This window comes from Hyaena hyaena, unplaced genomic scaffold, assembly GCF_003009895.1.
Source record: "Hyaena hyaena isolate Hyena2069 unplaced genomic scaffold, ASM300989v1 scaffold_658, whole genome shotgun sequence".
In the NCBI taxonomy this organism is placed as follows: Eukaryota; Metazoa; Chordata; class Mammalia; order Carnivora; family Hyaenidae; genus Hyaena; species Hyaena hyaena.
The window spans coordinates 303,909-322,648 of NW_024081288.1; the positions used below are offsets into that span (position 1 = coordinate 303,909).

Below are 18,740 nucleotides of genomic sequence, written 5' to 3' on the forward strand. Positions count from 1 at the left end.
GTAAAGGCATTTAGCTTTTCCAGCTCTCAATTTTGTAAGATCCTTTCCAGTTCTTTAATCCTTTGAGCATCTCAGGAGAGGAGAGGTAAGCATTGTTAGAAGCATCAGGCAGTCTGAGTAAACAAAGGCAACGTGATAGGCTGTAACATTAGATTAAGATTAGCTTAGGTGATATGTGAAATTCTTTTCTTCTTTTTTAAATTTTTTAAATTTTTCACTTATTTTGAGAGAGAACGCGTGAGAGCATCAACGGGCGAGGGGCAGAGAGAGAGAGAGGGAGAGAGAGAAACCCAAACCGGCTCTGCACTGTTAGCACAGAGCCTGATGCAGGGCTTGATCTCACGACTGTGAGATCATGACCTGAGCCGAAATCAAGAGTCAGACACTCAACCAACTGAGCCATCCAGGTGCCCCTTCTTTTTTTTCCTTAAAGTTTTTATTTATTTATTTGATAATCTCTTTACCCTGTGTGGGACTCAAACTTGTGACCCCAAGATCAAGAGTCACACGCTCTTCCGACTGAGCCAGCCAAGCACCCCGGAAAATCCTTTCAATTCCAAAATTTCATAATTCGATCTTGTGGTTATATGTTTATCAACATGGTGAGCTAATGTAACCATAACGCGCCACCTTTTGTCTTCATTGTATTTAAGATCAAGGTTCTGGTATTTATTATTTTTATAATTACGTGGCCCTGCCATTTTCATTTAGGAAATAACCTTTCAGCTGTATAGCTATGTAGTCCTGAAACTGATTTAACAATGTTTAAATTTTAAGTAATTTTAGTTTAGTTGAAGTGTAATTTACATACAGCAAAATTTTCCCCTTTTAAAGTGTACAGTTCTGAGTTTCAGCAAATGAATACAGTCACGTAGCTGATTACCACAATGGAGATATAGAACAGTTCTGTCAACCCCCCAAATTTCCTCGTGCTCCTTTGTGGTCAGCTCTGCCCCAGCCTCTGATTGGCTTTTTTATCCCTATAGTTTGGTCTTTTTGAGAATGTCATATAAATAGAATCCTACAGTAACCTTTTGAGTCTGCCTTCTTTCACTTAGCATGATCCATTTAAAATTCATCCACGTTATTGCATGTATCAGGAGTTCCTTTTTATTGTTGAGTAGGATTCCATTATAGGGGTGTACTGTGATTGTTTATCCGATATTCCCTAGTCGAGGAACATTTAAGTTGTTTTCAGTTTGGGTAATTATGAATAAAGCTATCGTAAACATTTGGAGACAGGGTTTTGAGTGAACGTAATTTTTCATTTCCTTTGGGTGAATATTTAGGAGTGGGATTACTGACTCATATGGAAATTGTATATTAAAACTTTATAAGAAACTGCCCAACTATTTTCCAAAGTGGCTATGCCAGTTCTCACTCTTACCAGCAACGTAGGAGAGATCCAGTTGCTGTGTCACCAGCCCATGTTATGTTCAGTTTTTCTTTTTTTAATCTAATTGTAGCCATTCTAATAGGCACATAGTAGTATTTCATTGTGGTTTAATTTGCATATCCCTGATGACTAAGGACGTTGAGCCTTTTTCCATGTCCTTGTTTGCCATCCATGTATTTTCTTTGCTGAAGTGTTTATTAAAATCTTTTGCCCGTTCTTAAAAATGTGTGTTTATTTATTTATTTAGAGGCAGCAAGCACGAGTGGGGGAGGGGCAGAGAGAGAGGAGACGGAGAATGCCAACTAGTCTCCTGGCTGTCAGCACGGAGCCCAACTAGGGGCTCTGTCTCACGAACCGTGAGATCATGGCCTGAGCCGAAATCAGAAGTCAGACGACCAACTGACTGAGCCACTCAGGTGCCCCTTTGACCCATTTTTTACAGGATTATTTTCTTAATTGTGTTTCAAGACTTTTTAAAATATATATATTACATATTAATTTATATATTATATATTAATAATATATATTATATATTAATTTATGTTATATATTAATTTATATATTATATATAATATATATATAACCTGAATACAAGTCCCTTGTCATCTGGTGTGTTTTACAGATTTTTTCTGCAGTTAACGATTTGTCTTCTCTTTTTAAATTTTTAAAAATTTTTTTAATGTTTTTTATTTATTTCTGAGAGAGAGAGAGAGAGAGAGCGCATGAGCAGGGGAGGGTCAGAGAGAGAGGGAGACACAGAATCTGAAACAGGCTCCAGGCTCTGAGCTAGCTGTCAGCACAGAGTCCGACGCGGAGCCTGAACCCACAAACCGTGAGATCATGACCTGAGCAGAAGTCAGATGCTTAACCGACCGAGCCACCCAGGAGCCCCAACGATTTGTCTTCTCTTAACGGTGTCTTTTGAAGAACAGAAATGTTCTACTTTGATAAAAGTCCAATTTTTAATTTTTTCTTTTATGGATTGTGTTTTCAGTTTCACACCTAGAAAATGTTTGCCTCACCAAGATTACAAAGATTTTTTTCCCTCTGTTTTATTATAGAAGTTGTAGAGGTTTTTTTTGGTTTTATACTTAGGTTCCATGATCTGTTTTGAGTTGCTTTATATGGTGCAGGATAAGGGAATTCCTTTCTTTATTTTACATTTAGATTTCCAATTGTTCTGGCACCATTTGTTGAAAAGGCTATCCTTTCTCTATCGAATTGCCTTTGCACCTTTGTCAATGTATACACAAGTCTATTTTTGAACTCTCTATTCTGTTCCATTGGTTTATGTGCCTAGTAAACATTGGTCTCTGTTTGAATATGGTTAAATATGAAGAAGCAGCCAAGAGAATGTTCTTAGGAGCCAGATTGCCTGGGTCTCAGACTCAGCACAAGCACTTACTAACTGTGTGAATTTGGGCAAGTTATTTGGCCTCTCGGTGCCTAAATTTTCTCATCTGTAAAAGAGATAATAGCACACAACCCTTAGAGGGGTTTTTATGAGTATTGAGTGAATGATTATAAAGCACTGGGCGTGGTGTCTTATACCTGTATATAGCTTCTTATACTCCTGAGCATTATTTTGGACATCTGTGCAGATCGGCTTTCCATTAAAATTAACAAGGTCCGGGGAGCCTGGATGGCGGAGTTGGTTGAACCACTGACTCGGTGTTGGCTCAGGTTCATGGGTTGGAGCCCCGCGTCAGACTCTGCATCGACAGCAGGGGGCCCTCTTGGGATTCTCTTTCCTTCTCTCTGCCCCTCCCCTGCCTCATGCTCACTCACTTGCATGCTCTCTCTCTAAATAAATAAACAAATAAAAATTAAACTAACACATTGCATTATTTCATCCCACATTATCATTATTTAGGTTTAACTGTGGAGATTAATTTTAACGGAAAATTTCATTGCTGCTCAGTAAATAAAGTAAGATGTTCACTGTTGTTTTCTGTTGGGAAAATAATGCTTAACTTAGTGTAGTAGCTGTATCAGGTGAAGTAGTTTCTTTGATTTCAAAAGTATATCCACTACCTTTTATGGATTGTAGTAAGAAACACAGCTCAAACTAAATTCACTTCATAAGTGGCTCTTGTGACGAGGTAGCCTGAAATATGATGTTTCCATGTTTGTTACTTTGGGCACTTTATTTGAGAACCAGTAACTTGCAGAATTACTGTGGTACTAAGCTTCAGGTTATTTATGATTACTTTTTGTTTTGAAGAACTTTCAAAACAAAGGTTTGTTGAGAAAGTATCCTAAGTTTCTCCTTCGTGGACCATATTGACAATCTGAATAATTTTATCCTGTAGAACTCTTCAGCTAGAGGATCTTTAGCTGGAGGCTTCGTTTCTCCCCATAACTATGAGAACTGGGGTATCCAGATAAAGTCCTTAGACAAATAGCAAATTACATTAACTGCTCAGCTGTGACGTTTATCATGGACTGAATATTCTGTGCGCCTCCAAGATGCATATGTTGAAGCCCTGACTCCCAGTGTGGCCGTGTTTGGAGATGGGGCTTCAAAGGAAGTAAGTAAAGGTTAACCGGGATCATAAAGGTAGGGCCCTCATCTGATCTTATAAGGGTCCTTATAAGAGAGCTTGCCGCGCACTCACCCGGGAAGGCCATGTGAGGATATAGTGAGAAGGCGGACGCTGTCTGCAAGCCAGGGGGAGAGGGCTCACCAGGAACCAGCCAACTGCGATGGCACCTTAATCTTGGACTTAGCTGCCAGAACCGTGAGACATAAGTCCCTGTTGTTTAAGCCACCTGGTCTGCTACTTCGTGATGGCAGCCAGCCTCAGTCTGCTCAAGCTGCTGACAAAATAGCGTCGGCTAGGTAGCTTTAAACAAGAGGGATTTATGTCATAGATCGTTCTGGAGACGGGGAGGTCCAAGATCAAGGTGCCAGCAGCTCAAGTGTCTGGTGTCAAAGGTAAATATTGCCGGACATTAGTTAAAAGCATCGAAAGCACATTTTATTCAGTGACTGCTGCCAGTAGGGGACAGAGTCGAGCTCCTTTCTGACTTGTGCAGTGGTGAGTTCAGCGTTTTTATCAAGAAAATGAGGAAGCAGGGAGAGCAGGGGCCGCGTAGACTCAGAGAAGTGAAAACTGCCAAGTTGGTCAGTGTGGATGTGATTAGACCAGCTGCGTCCATGAACTCAAAGCTCTCGGTTTGGGTTCTGTCCTCCCACAGAGACTGTCAGACAGGCCCCAGCCTTCCTGGTAATTACACTGCAAAGGAGTGGCTCGCAGGTCCTTGAGAAAGAGAAAGAGATTTCTGCGTTTTTAAGACTGACATATTCACAATGGCAAGTTCTTTGTAGTACATGCCGTAAGCAAGGGAGGTCAGGAGGGGCGCCTGGGTGGCTTAGTCGGTTAAGCGTCCGACTTTCGCTTAGGTCATGATCTTGCGGTTCGTGGGTTCGAGCCCCGCGTCGGCTCTGTGCTGACTGCCAGCTCGGAGCCTGGAGCCTATTTCAGAGTCTGTATCTCCCTCTCTCTCTGACCCTCCCCTGCTCACGCTGTCTCTCTCTCTCTCTCTCCTAGAAATAAATAAAAATATTAAAATAATTAAAATAAATAAAATTAAAAAAAAAAAAAAGGAAGGGAGGTCAGGGGCCCATTATCAGGTATTGGCTAGAACAAACAGTAAATTTCCCTGGCAGGAAGGTTTTCCAGGCAGGAATTATAATGGAAGGTGGGGGGGGCTAAGGGTCCTTCTAGAGCATTGGCTTTGTGCTGCTAGAAGCCACGCTCGAGCTTCTCTTCCTACCGGGATCGGGCCTGAGCGGTAGCGTTCCGGGAGCTCCCCAGTTCTCACTGGTGCAGGCCTGTGTCCTGGCTCCTGCCCAGTCACCCCTTTGCTGTGCACTCGGGCCTTGCCTCCAGTATGTCCACAAGGAGAGAGCGCGAGGGAGGGAAGATCTTCTCCTTCCCCTTCTTCCTTCTCTCTTTCCTTCTGAGAGCACTAATCCGTCATGCTGCCCTCACGACCTCTTCTAAACCTAAAGGGCCCAACTCCAAATACCATCACACCGGGGGTTAGGGCTTCAACACATGGATTTTGAGAGAGTATTCAGTCCGTAGGGCTTCCTGCGCAGCTCGATCGTATCAAAGTCCAGAGTGGATGTGATTTGTGCATTTGCAGCAAGTCTTAACTACAGCTACAACTACTGAGACCGTACTAATTAGATTATAATTAATGTCGTTGAAATTTCTCCATTAAATACCGTGCATCCTTAGGGGCACATGGACCCCAGTGTTCACAGCAGCACCCTCAACAATAGCCAAATCATGGAAAGAGCCTAAGTGTCCATCAACTGACGAACAATCAAGAAGATGTGGTTTATCTATACGATGGAATACTACATGGCAATGAGAAAGAATGAAATCTGGCCATGTGTAGCAACGTGGATGGAACTTGAGGGTGTTATGCTCAGTGAAATAAGTCAGGCAGGGAAGGACAGATACCATATGTTTTCACTCATATGTGGAACAGGAGAAACTTAATGGAGGACCATGGGGGAGGGGAAGGGGGACAAATAGTTAAGGAGAGGGAGGGAGGCAAACCATAAGAGACTCTTAAATACTGAGAACAAACTGAGGGTGGATAGGGGAGAGGGGAAGGGGGTGATGGGCATGGAGGAGGGCTCTTGTGGGGATGAGCACTGGGTGTTATGTGGAAACCAACTTGACAATAAGCTATAAAAAAAATACTGTGCATCTTACGTATCATTTGCATCCAAAAAAATTAGCTAAATTCCTTTAAGTCATAGGTATTAACTGTTTTATTTCATTTTTATCCAAACACTGGTTTGTTACCTACTTAATTCTTAGATAAACGTGCTTGCAAATGTTTGAACTTGTTATCTATAACTGAGGCAAAGATAATTTGGCCAGAACCTTGAACCCCAAGTTAATTCCCCAGGAAAATACACAGAGTGTCACATCAAAGTTCTAAGGAGTTTCTGGTATAGTGAGATAAACCATACACAAACTGATAAACTGAAGCTTGAAGATTCTACTTGCCCATTGAGTTTGAGGCCTTGGTAGAGCCAGGCCAACTCCTGAGTTCCTTTTCCCTATTCATGACTTTCTTGTTCTTCTCACTGCCCCCCCCCCCCCTGTGGGAGGTGGGTCGGTGCCAAGGTGACAGGCTGAAGAAGACCAGAGAATGTTTTTTACCCTCCTTAAAGCCTAACGCAGAACTGGCTGAAACCACTCTTGCATCTTCCTTTTCTTCCACTTTGAGGCCTGGACCAGATCCACGTCCCAGTAGCCTGCTCCGTAACCACGTTCCCGTCCCCACAAGTGGCAGGTCGCCTCACCTTCCTTCTACCCCAGGGGTGGGAGGGAAGAGAAAGGAAAAAGGAGAAACCCAGGACTGCTATTAGCAGTGCCTCTGCCTGGCTTTGTGTATAATTATCTTCCTACTCAGAAGCTGGCCAACTTGAACAGTGACCTGACTGAATGTCCCTCAGAACGTCTTTTTTGTTCTTGATCCTTATCAGAGCCTCTCTTCTTTGGGGATGGGGTGGAGAATGGGGGTGTGGAGAAGTGTATGATTATCAAACTTAGTTACCCTTCACGTTTGTTTATTAGAGAGGAACCTAGGGACTGGCTGCCTCAGGTTACACTCCGAGGTAACCATGATTAAGTAGTGACAATGGATGCATCAGGGAAGTGTGGAGTACCTTTGTGGTGCCAGGCGCTGTTCGGGGTACCGGGGAAAACCACGGCAAGCAAGACAGATAAGCCCTTCTCTCATGGAGCTTATGTCGTAATGGAGGACGAGCAGAATACAGCTAATAAATATAATTCATATATAGTGCTTTTAAAGAAGGGTAAAGAGGTAGTATTGGAGGTGGTGTTTCAGTTTTAAACAGATTGGTTGTGGGATTCCAGCCCAAAGATCATTGTACAGGAAGGGACATAGACTGGTATTTAATGTAATGTAGATACTCCAAAAAGGGAAAGTAGGCTTCCGGTTGAGGAAAGTGGAAGGCTTCACAGAAAGGTCCCATAGGAGATCAATAAGAATTAAGTAGGAGCGCCTGTGTGGCTCAGTCGGTTAAGCATCTGACTTTGGTTCAGGTCATGATCTCACAGTTTGTGAGTTCAAGCCCCGCGTCGGGCTCTGTGCTGACAGCCTGGAGCCTGCTTCTGCTTCTGTGTCTCCCTCTCTCTCTCTCCCCTGCTCCACTGCTCACGCTCTGTCTCTCTCTCTGTCTCTCTCTCTCAAAAATAAACAAACATTAAAACAGTTTTTAAGTAAGAATTAGGAGTCAAATGTAAGTTGTTATCACATAGTAATGACTTACATTCTATTGACCCATTTTCACACAACTCGGGATAAATCCTACTTGGTTGTGGTGCTTCCTCTTTCTATGAGGTTGATTTAATTTGCAGGGTTTGTTTTTCCCCCCATCTATAGGCATGAGTGAAATGAACCCACTTTCTTCTTTTGCTGTGTCTTTGTTTTTTCTTATTAGGCTCTTGCTGGGCAGGCCAGTAGCACGAGTTAGGACTATCCCTTTGTTTTCTATTGCCTTTAAGGTTTGTATAAACCTGGGATAAATGAAATCAGAATCTGCTTATAAAACCATCAAGGGCCTGGTGTTTTCTTTGTGGGAATACTTAGCCCACTGCTTCTGTTTGTGTAGCAATAATAGCATTTTACTTAAGCCCTTAACTTCTTCTGGAGTCAGTTGTGATAAATTATTTTTCAAGAGATTTGTTCATTTCATAGACAAACTCTGATAAAGCTTGTTGGTATATAGTTGTTGATGCTATTCTCTCTTTAACTTCTACTTTATTTAGGAAGATTTCCTCCTTTTCACTCATACTGTTTGTGTTTTGTTCTTCTTTCCTTAATCATTCTTTCCAGAAGTTTGCCTGGTTTTTTTTTTTGTTTTTTGTTTTTTTTACTTTTTTTATCCCCGCAGCCCCAGAAAAACCTAGTTTTGGCTTTGCTGATGTTTCCTATTACATATTTAATACCTAAATCATTAACCTCTGCTATTATTTTTATCTTTTATCTCTTACTTTCTGTAGGTTTATTGTGTATTGTCTAATTTCTTAAGATGAACATTTAACTTCTTAATTTTGAGTGGTTTTTATTATAGCTATTTAAGGTTATAGCTTTCTGTCAAAGCACCATATTTTGCTACATCCCAAATGTAGTATGTTAACATTTAATTCTAAGTATTTTTAGATTTGATTATGATTTCTTCTATTTTTTAATGTTTTATTTATTTCTGAGAGAGAGAGACAGCATGATCAGGGGAGGGTCAGAGAGAGAGGGAGATACAGAATCTGAAACAGGCTCCAGGCTCTGAGCTGGCTGTCAGCACAGAGAGAGACAGCATGAGCAGGGAAGGGTCAGAGAGAGAGGGAGACACAGAATGTGAAGCAGGCTCCAGGCTCTGAGCTAGCTGTCAGCACAGAGCCCAACGCGGGGCTCAAACCCACAAACCTTGAGATCATGACCTGAGCCGAAGTCAGACGCTCAACCAACTGAGCCACCCAGGTGCCCCTGTTATTAACTTTTTAAAAGTTTATTTATTTATTTTGAGAGAGAGAGAGAGAGAGCAGGGGAGAGACAGGGGGGAGAGAGAGAATCCCAAGCAGGCTCCTCCCTGTAAGTGCTGAGCCCAGTGTGGGGCTTGAACCCAGGACTGTGAGATCATGACCTGAATTGAAGTCAAGAGTCAGATTCTCAACCAACTAAGCCACTCAGGCGCTCCTTGTTATTAACTTTTAACTTAATTCCATGTTGGTCCCATGTCATAGTCTGTAAGTTATCAATTATTTAAAATTAGGCTTTTTGATATAGTACATGATTTATTTAAAAAGCTCTCATATGTCCATAAGAAAACTGTGAGTGTACTATACTTACTGGATGTAGAACTCGGGCTTCTTCTCATGGTATGGTTCAGATCTTATATATTATTGTTGATTTAATTTTTTTGGTCTGCTTGACCAATCAGTAGTTGAGAGAAGCAGCATTATTGAGGAGGGCACTTGTTGGGATGAGCACTGGGTGTTGTGTGTAAGCAATGAATCATGGGAATCAACTCCCGGAGCCAAGAGCACACTGTATACACTGTATGTTAGCTAACTTGACAATAAGTTATACTTTAAAAAATAATAATAAATAAAGCCAGGAAACTGAAGGAAAAAAAAGAAGACCCTCCTTAGAAATTAATCTGCCAGTTATGAGGGTTTAGAGAAGTCCTGGACAACTGTCATAGTTAGTCCCTACCTACTTTTTTAATTATTTATTTTGAGAGAGAGAGAGCGAGCAAGCGCACGCGCATGTATGCAAGAGCCAGGGAGGGGCAGAGAGAGAGAGAGGGAGAGGGAGGATCCCAAGCAGGCTCCACACTGTCAGCGCAGAGCCTGACGCGGGGTTCAAACCCATAAACTGTGAGATCACGACCTGAGCCAAAATCAAGAGACAGCTTAACTGACTGAGCCACCCAGGCGCCCTCTCCCCCACGTATTTTTTCCCAGCTCTTCAGCAACACAGGGTTTCTGCCCTGCCCTGGATTTACTCCAGGGAAGTCTGAACCAGAGATCTGAGCCCCAGCAAGCGTGGCAGAAACACTGTTGTCTCAAGATTTAGGACGGGTTTGGGGCGCCTGGGTGGCTCAGCTATTTGAGCATCCGACTTCAGCTCAGGTCATGATCTCACAGTTCGTGAGTTCGAGCCCCGCATTGGGCTCTGTGCTGACAGCTCGGAGCCTGGAGCCTGCTTCGGAGTCTGTGGCTCCCTCTCTCTCTGCCCCTCCCCTGCTCACGGTCTGTCTCCCTGTCTCTCAAAAATAAACATTAAAAAAAATTTTTTTAGGTTAAGAAAAAAAAAAAAATATTTCGGAGGGGGAGAAGCAAGAGCAGAAACCCCGGAGGCTCCTTTGCTGCTTCACCCTCCCACACTGCACCACAGGGATTTCTCATAGTTTCCCCTCTTCTTGGTGTTTTCCTTACTCGGTCCCTTTAGGGTTGATCTTGGGCAATAGGGAGCCAGCTGCTATGCTGATTGAGTTTCTTGCTAGAGACCAAACTGGGATATGGCACCTTTACATACGTGCATCACCTGTAAAATCCTCGAAACAGAATTACTCGAACACTTCTTTCTGCATTAAACCTGTGCCGCCTCCTGCTGCCAACATCCAGGCACATAAACCAGAGCAGTGTTCTTTCAAACCTTTAGGCGGGATAATAAGAAATATTCGGGGCTTACCACAAAATTAGGGTAAATATTATTCGTGAAGCTTTCATTTCTTCGGTATGTGTACATGCACAAATACTCGCAAGTATGTGTGCTGGGCTGTGCTGAAGAATCTACGAACGTGGATTATAGTCAGAAAAGTCGAAACCCACTGACTAGAGAACTAGGAATCATTTTGGACCCGTCCTTCTGCCTCACCTCCTACAGCCATTGAATTACCAAATCCGCCGATTCTGCTTCCTCAACAGTTCTCAAATTTATCCCATCTCCCTCTTCCCTCCTAACCACTGCTCTACTTCAAGCCCTTTCTGGATGATGGCAATAATCTTCAGATCCATGCGCCACCCCCTTACTCTGATCGGAGTCCTCTTCCGGAAATGTACATTACATTTGACTTACGTGACTCCTCCCGCGGCACCCTGTTGCCCACGGATAACCTCCGAGCTCTATAACACGGCCCCTGCCTACCTCTCTAGCTTCATCTGCTCGCGTTCCAGTATCACCGATAAACGCCAGACCGCTTTTGGTTTTCCTCACGGTCTCTAACGGGTTTTATTGTGTTCATTCTTTCACTTTCGCCTGGTGCGGGAAGCGAGGTGCCTTCACTCCCACCCCTTTTGCGTGGTGAACTCCAGCTCGCGCACTCTCACTTTGTATGTGAGGTCTTACACCCCTGCCTCCCCCACCCCTGGAGCCCCTCCTCTATGTTTCCAGAATATTCTAGGCATCGTGCATTGCACAGCCAAGTTGTTTTTAAATCATCTGTTTAAGTTAGTGTTTACTTTTTATGGGAAGTTAACTAACATCATACTCATGTCAGTGCCTAAAAGAATATCTAGCTCCTATTGGGTGTTCGGACGTTGGCTGAATGACTGAAGATCTGGAAAGTTCAAGCACCTTTTCCAAGATCATATTGCTTATAGGTGACAAAATTAAGACTGGGAAACAAAGGGCCTCTTTTATTGTCTCGTGCTACCGACCAGGACTCCTAGTACATAATGTAAAACTGAAGAAGCACATTTATTGTGCAATACCAAATAGGTCACTTGAAGCCCGTTTGGTAACAATTGAGATGATTAAATTATCCTTTGTGACTAATCCAAATTTTACCTACTGTCAGGGGATCTATTTCTGGTTACGTGAATAGTTTGACGTGAAATCTAATATTTGCAAAGAGGTGAAACAGTGCAAGTAGACTCAAAAGTAACTTGGAAAAAATCAAAGTGGCCTTTTTGTAACTCTATTTTGAGCAGTCGGTTAGCATTTTTTAAATACATTATGACGGATTCCAGGCATTCTGTTCATTTAAAACGTGACGTGAGCTTTAGTTTAGAATATGTAAAGATGGGAACGGTGGCATTTGAAGAATTACACCGTAGGAACAGGTCAAGGTACGTTTGAATCACATTTGCAGACACAGATTATGACATAGAATGATTCTTGTGCCTTCGGTTCTTCCAGCTTCTGTAGCAGATTGCAGAAATCAGTCAGGGCTTAGAAACTGAGACTCATCCATCAGTTTATTGAAGGATAGAGAAATAGATTTCAATCTGGTGTATTTCCAATTTCCGAAGTTTTTAAAGAAGCAGAAGTTGTTTCAGACTCCCACTTGAGGAATTTAAGAAGCAAAACAAATGAACACAGAAAAAAAAAAAGAGAGAGACCTACAAAAAACCAGACTCTTAAATATAAGGAACAGAGCTGGAAGCTGCCAGAGGGGAGGTGGGTGGGGGGAAGGGTGAAGCAGATAAAGGAGACTAAGAGTACACTTATCTTGATGTGATGTATAGAATTGTTGAATCATATTGTACACCTGAAACCAATACGACACTGTGTGTTAATTATACTTGAGTTAAAGAAATAAAACCAAACAAGTGAAGCATCAGAAAAAGGGTCAGAGCTGAACTATTCCTTAGGAACATCCAAAGTGCTGTGTGTATGAGAATTTCGCCAATCGTTTCCAAAAAGTATCGTTACAGTTGGTATGTTGAAACAGGATCCAGTGTCCACACACATTGTTTGGCTGACATGTCCTTGAATCTTTCTTTATCACGGTCTCCTCTCCCTTCCTCCCCCCCATTCCTTTTATCGGAAAAAATAATTTGTGTTCTTCATTTTCTTACTGCGTTGCAAAGTCAGGGAGAGCAGGAGCTTAAGATATTAGCACTAACAATTGTGCCTGGCACCCAGCAGACACTTGACTGTTATTTGCCCGATGCTGTTGCTAATACTTAAGGCCTGTGTCTTGTCCCGGCAGGTTGATCCAAAAGACTACATGTTCAGCGGACTGAAGGACGAAACCGTAGGGCGCTTACCCGGCCAAGTGGCGGGACAGCAGTTCCTCATTCAGGACTGTGAGAACTGTAACATCTATATTTTTGATCACTCCGCCACCATCACTATCGACGACTGTACTAACTGCGTGATTTTCTTGGGACCTGTGAAAGGCAGCGTGTTCTTCCGGAATTGCAGAGACTGCAGATGCACACTAGCATGCCAGCAGTTCCGTGTGAGGGACTGCCGGAAGCTGGAGGTCTTTCTGTGCTGCGCCACTCAGCCCATCATTGAGTCTTCCACGAACATCAGGTTCGGCTGCTTCCAGTGGTACTACCCCGAGTTAGCCTTGCAGTTCAAAGATGCGGGGCTGAGCATCTTCAACAACACCTGGAGCAGCGTTCACGACTTCACACCTGTGGCAGGAGAGCTCAACTGGAGCCTTCTTCCCGAAGATGCCGTAGTTCAAGACCATGTCCCTCTACCTACCGCTGAAGAGCTCAGAGCCGTCCGCATTTCCACAGAAGCCAACAGAAGTATCGTTCCGGTATCTCGGGGTCAGAGGCCGAAGAGCAGTGATGAATCCTGCTTAGTGGTGTTATTTGCTGGTGATTATACAATCGCAAATGCCAGAAAACTGATTGATGAGGTAAGGAGAGACAGAAGAGAAACAGACACACACGCAGAAACACATCACTTTCCGGAGAACTTCTTTCCAGATTGGCTAGTAGAAATGCAGGCAGTCCTTGGGGCACCCGAGTGGCCCGCCAGGTAAGTTGGGTGTCCCACTTCGGCTCAGGTCACGATCTCGCGGTTCGTGAGTTCGAGCCCCACGTTGGGCTCACCGCTGTCAGTGCAGAGCCCGCTTCGGACCCTCTGTCTCCCTCTCTGTGCCCCGCCCCCACTTGCTGTCTCTCAAAAATCGATAAAACATTTAAAAAAAAGAGAAATACAGGCAGTTCTTAATTTATAGAACTCTGTCCCCCCCCAAAGATTTATCTGGGCCTCAAAATAACTTTCCCAAAGAAACTTTTAAAAGCATAATTCAATTCAGTAAGCATTTATTAAGCACTTATTATGTGAAGAGTTACTCTGCTACCATAGTCCATTGATTATAGGATGCACATCCGTTTTCCACGGTTTTGCTTGTCTGGAATGCATCTTGCAGCCAACGGCAACTCTAAGCTGACAAAACCCGGTACTTGCCAGAGACGGAGATGCATGGGGGAAATTCTCTGCCCGCGGAGAGCTTCCGTCCTTCATACTCCGTGGCTGCCGTGGGGCTTACAGAGGCGGTGCTGCGGCCTAAAGCAGGGCCTCGTGCATCAGGAATTTGGGGAGGGTGGGAAAGACATTTCGGAGTACAGCTTTTGGCTCTTGCCGTGACTGTGACGTCACGTCACTTGCCTTTTCCTTGTCGCTGTGTGAAGGGGCAGCTGGTGTGGGCTCAGGAGCAGGAACTTGGTGAATCCGGGGCTAGAGAAGAGTTCTGAGGGCAGCGGCTCCCGCTTGCAGGGTACCTGGGGACGGCGAGACTAGGGGCCCCCGGAGGCAGCAGTGTCTGTGCTGGCCGGTGCGCCAGTGGGCAGGCCACAGACAGCTGTATTAATTATCCTTTAATCAGATGTCTGTCAGAGGGAGTCTTCGCATTTAAAAATCAAACTTCCAGAAATGAAGCAGCGAGTAGAAAACTTACCAAGCCTCTTTTCGAATGCATTTCTTAAAATACTTATTTCTGAAAGAATGCAAGTTGGGGAGGAGCACAGAGAGGGAGACAGGGAGTCCAAAGCGGGGTCTGCACTGTCAGGCTGACAGCAGTGAGCCTGATGCGGGGCTTGAACCCACGAACTGTGAGAACATGATCTGAGCCGAAGTCAGACGCTCAGCCACTTGAACCATCCAGGCACCCCATGGATTTTTTTAGATATTGTAACAGTTCTGTCGAAAGGAAGATTATAGGGGGGAAAACCCACTAACGATGACCTCTTCTCTGTAGCTACGCATCCTATAGTGTAGAAAACCCATGTCTGAAGTCTAGTTTTCAAAACAACAGGAGCCAAAGTACACATTTAAGACTGTGGTATTTTCTTTTTTGTTCATGCCAATCTGATAAAAAACATGCTGCAAATCTGGTAAGATGTAGAAAAGTACATCTGGCCTTCGAGCTATCTAATCACGTATGTTAATCCAACATCTGAGAAGTCAGTATTTGCTTTTTTTAAAAAAAAATCTACATACAGTTTTCAGAAGATGTCATTCTTCAGGTTAAACTCCTTTTTGGTGGGTAAGAAGGAGTGGACGTAAAGAATATATAGCACTTTTATTTAAACAAAGCCAATCGGGGGCACCTGGGTGGCTCAGTCCGTTAAGCTTCCAACTTCGGTTTAGGCCATGATCTCACAGTTTGTGAGTTCAAGCCCCATGTCGGGCTCTGTGCTGACAGCTAGCTCAGAGCCTGGAGCCTGCTTCAGATTCTGTATCTCCCTCTCTCTCTGACCCTCCCCTGCTCACGCTCTCTCTCTCCCAGAAATAAATAAAAAACATTAAAAAAAATTTAAAAACCCATCACAACACTCTTTCTTCATGAGTCATCAGATGTTCTTCACCTTTTTACTTTTGGTATCTGATGTGCAAAATGAGTGTTGTGTGCACTTGAAAACAACGCGACCAGGAAGAATGATGTTCTTCAGATGCCCTTCTGGAATACAAGAGAGTTTAAAACAAAACAAAAAAAAAAATGCAACAACAGCAATAATAATAGCTAAGTCTTAGGTCGTGTTTACCATATGCCAGGCTTTGTTATAAGGGCTAAAATGAAATAACTCATTAAATTTAGAATAACCTATGAAATAGGTGCCGTTCATTCCCCTTTTACAGATAAGGAAAATGAGCCACAGAGAGGGTAAGTAACTGGCAAAAGGTCACTCATCTGGTAAACGGCAGAGCCATGATTTAAATTCTGGCAGCCTCGCCTGGTGGACCACAGTCTCAGCCCTCAAGCCTGATGCTACTCTGCTGGCTCAGTGGTCAAGGAAGGTTGATGAGCGCCTGGTGGAGCAGGAATGGGGGGAAAGAGCCAGGGGGTCAAGGCAGATACCAGCTTTCGGCTCAGAAGGAAAATCCCAGGGACTTCTGGATTAGACTTATCCTCTATAATTCTGAAAGCACAGAATTAAGGAACGAAAAGAACAAAGCAAAGAAAACACGAAGTGCATGTGAAGTCGGTATCAAAACACGCAAAAAGATCACCAATTTACATGTTAGGAGATTGTGTATTTAATTAATTAATTTTAATGTTTACTTATTTTTGAAGGAGAGAGAGAGAGACAGTGCGTGAGCAGGGGAGGGGCAGAGAGAGAGGGAGACACAGACTCCAAAGCAGGCTCCAGGCTCTGAGCTGTCAGCACAGAGCCCGACGTGGGGCTCGAACCCCCAAGCAGCGAGATCATGACCCGAGCTGAAGTCGGACACTTAACCGACTGAGCTGCCCAGGCGTCCCGAGAGATTAAAAAAAAAAAGAAGCAGCAGCTCGAGTTCCCAGGAAAATATGTGTAGGAGGTACTTAATTCTGAGATGGAGAAAAACAAACAAAGCAACTTGAGTCTTCCTCGTACCATAACCCAGAGGCCTAAAGACAGCCTCAACTGGACCCATGATTGCTAGCTCTGGTTTTGTTCAACCCTAGGACTATCACAGGATTCTATTTCACATTGTTTTTTATAAATTAAATGTATCCTAAGAGTTTTTTAATCTAGGAAGTCCAGAAAAGCTGGATAAAGTAGAAAGCACATTCCCGAGGAAATCAAGAGAAGTTACCGGGTCTTAATTTTCTCACCTAAAAAGTCAGATTTCTTGCTTCCTCTTAGCTACATCACAGATACGCACAGGATAAACTAGAGTAAAAGTGGTGTGAATTGTTCGGAAGTAACGCATTCCTTAATTTTAAGTTGGGTAGTTCACCAGTTTTCCAGCCTTGAAAAGTGGAAGAGTTTCCACGAGAAAGGAATCTCCAGATATCTGCAGTGAGATACCAAAATAGATCAAGTTTCAAACTCCATTATTTGTTTTAGGTCACAGTATTTTGAGTTAATCATCTTGTGTCGGTTTATGTGTCTGACTACAAAATGAGAGGTAGTGAGCTGTCTGGAAAATTAGAAACAGATGTAGGATTATTCCTGTTATTTTAAGTAACTTTGCAGTCATCACCTGGCAGTGATGTCCAGGCACTTTTCTGCTCCTTTTTTATGTATGTTTCTTTTTTCTGAGGCAGCATTAAGGGCTCTGAAATAGGATTGGAGTTTGAACCCAATTTGATGGAATAGTACGGAATAATGTAGCCATGGGATGAAATAGTATCAGCCATTAAAACTGATTTTATAGTGGAATCACTGGGAAGTATTAGTCAAGTAAGCGAAGATTTGTAGAATGTCCTATAAGTATCTGCATTTCTTTTTTTTTTAGAGATCTAAGTCTGGAAAGTTATATCTACTAAAATGTTAACCATGGTGGTTATTCTTAGGAAGTAGATTAAGAGCAGGACTTTCTTCTTTTTTTTTTTTTTTTACAGTTATGTGGGTTTTGCAATGAACAGGTGTTATTTCTGTAATGGGGGGAAAACGAAAACGGGGGAGATAAAAGAAAGTGTACCTTCCTGTATGGCAAGTATCTTTGAGTGATAGCACCTTGGTTCATATCTGTTTCTGTTTATTTTTCAAGTGTTCTGTATTGAGCATACATGCTATGTTTGTTTTTTAATTTTTTAATGTTTTTAATTTATTTTTGAGAGAGACACACACAGAGTGCGAGTGGGGACGGAGCAGAGAGAGAGGGAGACACAGAATCCGAAGCAGGCTCCAGGCCCCGAGCCGTCAGCACAGATCCCAACGCGGGGCTCGAACTCACAAACTGCACGCTCATGACCTGGGCCGAAGTTGGTCACTTAACCAACTGAGCCACCCAGGTGCCCCCTACATGCTGCTTTTATACTTAAAATTCCAATAGGCTTTGCTAAAAAAAATTAAGTGGTTGAATTCTGTGCATTTTTAAAAACTACTTTCATAGTTATTTTAAAAATTAATGTGTACTCATTGCACAGTCTTGTAGAAATAAAGAAGAGTAGAAAGAAGCTTAAAAATCATCCATACTATAACTTGCATAGTCTTTTTAGGAATAATCTTTATTTTGTCTATAATCAGATTAACTGGGTTCGAATCACAGTTCTGTTACTTTATAGTTGTGTGACCTTGGATAGATTTCTTTGCCACTCCATGCCTTAGTTTCCTCACCCGTAGAATGAGGTTCCTAATAGCACCTACCGCATGAGAGGATTAAATGTGTTATACATATAAAGTGCATAAAATCGCCTGGCATGCAGTAAGTGCTCCATAAATGTAGTCAATCGTTATTGTGCTATACTATATACGTTTGTATCATGCTTTTCAAAATCGTTAGATAAGCTCTTCCCCATTTTATTGTACGTTATATTTAATGAACTATGCTATTTCATCCTGTGACGAGTGCATCCTAGTTTACCTACTTAACCATGCTCATTGGACATTTGTGCGTATCACCAAACTAATTACACACTACACACTAATTCTTTTTTTTTTTTTTTTATTTCTAGGAGAGAGAGAGAGACAGCGTTAGCAGGGGAGGGTCAGAGAGAGAGGGAGACACAGACTCTGAAACAGGCTCCAGGCTCTGAGCTGGCAGTCAGCACAGAGCCCGACGCGGGGCCTGAACCCACGAACTGCGAGATCATGACCTAAGCGAAAGTCGGATGCTCAACCGACTAAGCCACCTAGGCGCCCCACTACACACTAATTCTTAA

The 18,740-nt window shown here is 43.0% G+C and overlaps 1 protein-coding gene across 1 annotated transcript in view; it reads left to right on the plus strand.

Moving 5' to 3' along the window:
- The window catches only part of RP2 (RP2 activator of ARL3 GTPase), a 53,746-nt gene that overhangs the window by 8,734 nt on the left and 26,272 nt on the right, over positions 1–18,740 (plus strand). The window contains exon 2 of the mRNA XM_039216793.1: positions 12,894–13,559. Coding sequence (XP_039072724.1) covers positions 12,894–13,559 — 666 coding nt within the window. The remainder of the gene's footprint in view (positions 1–12,893; positions 13,560–18,740) is intronic.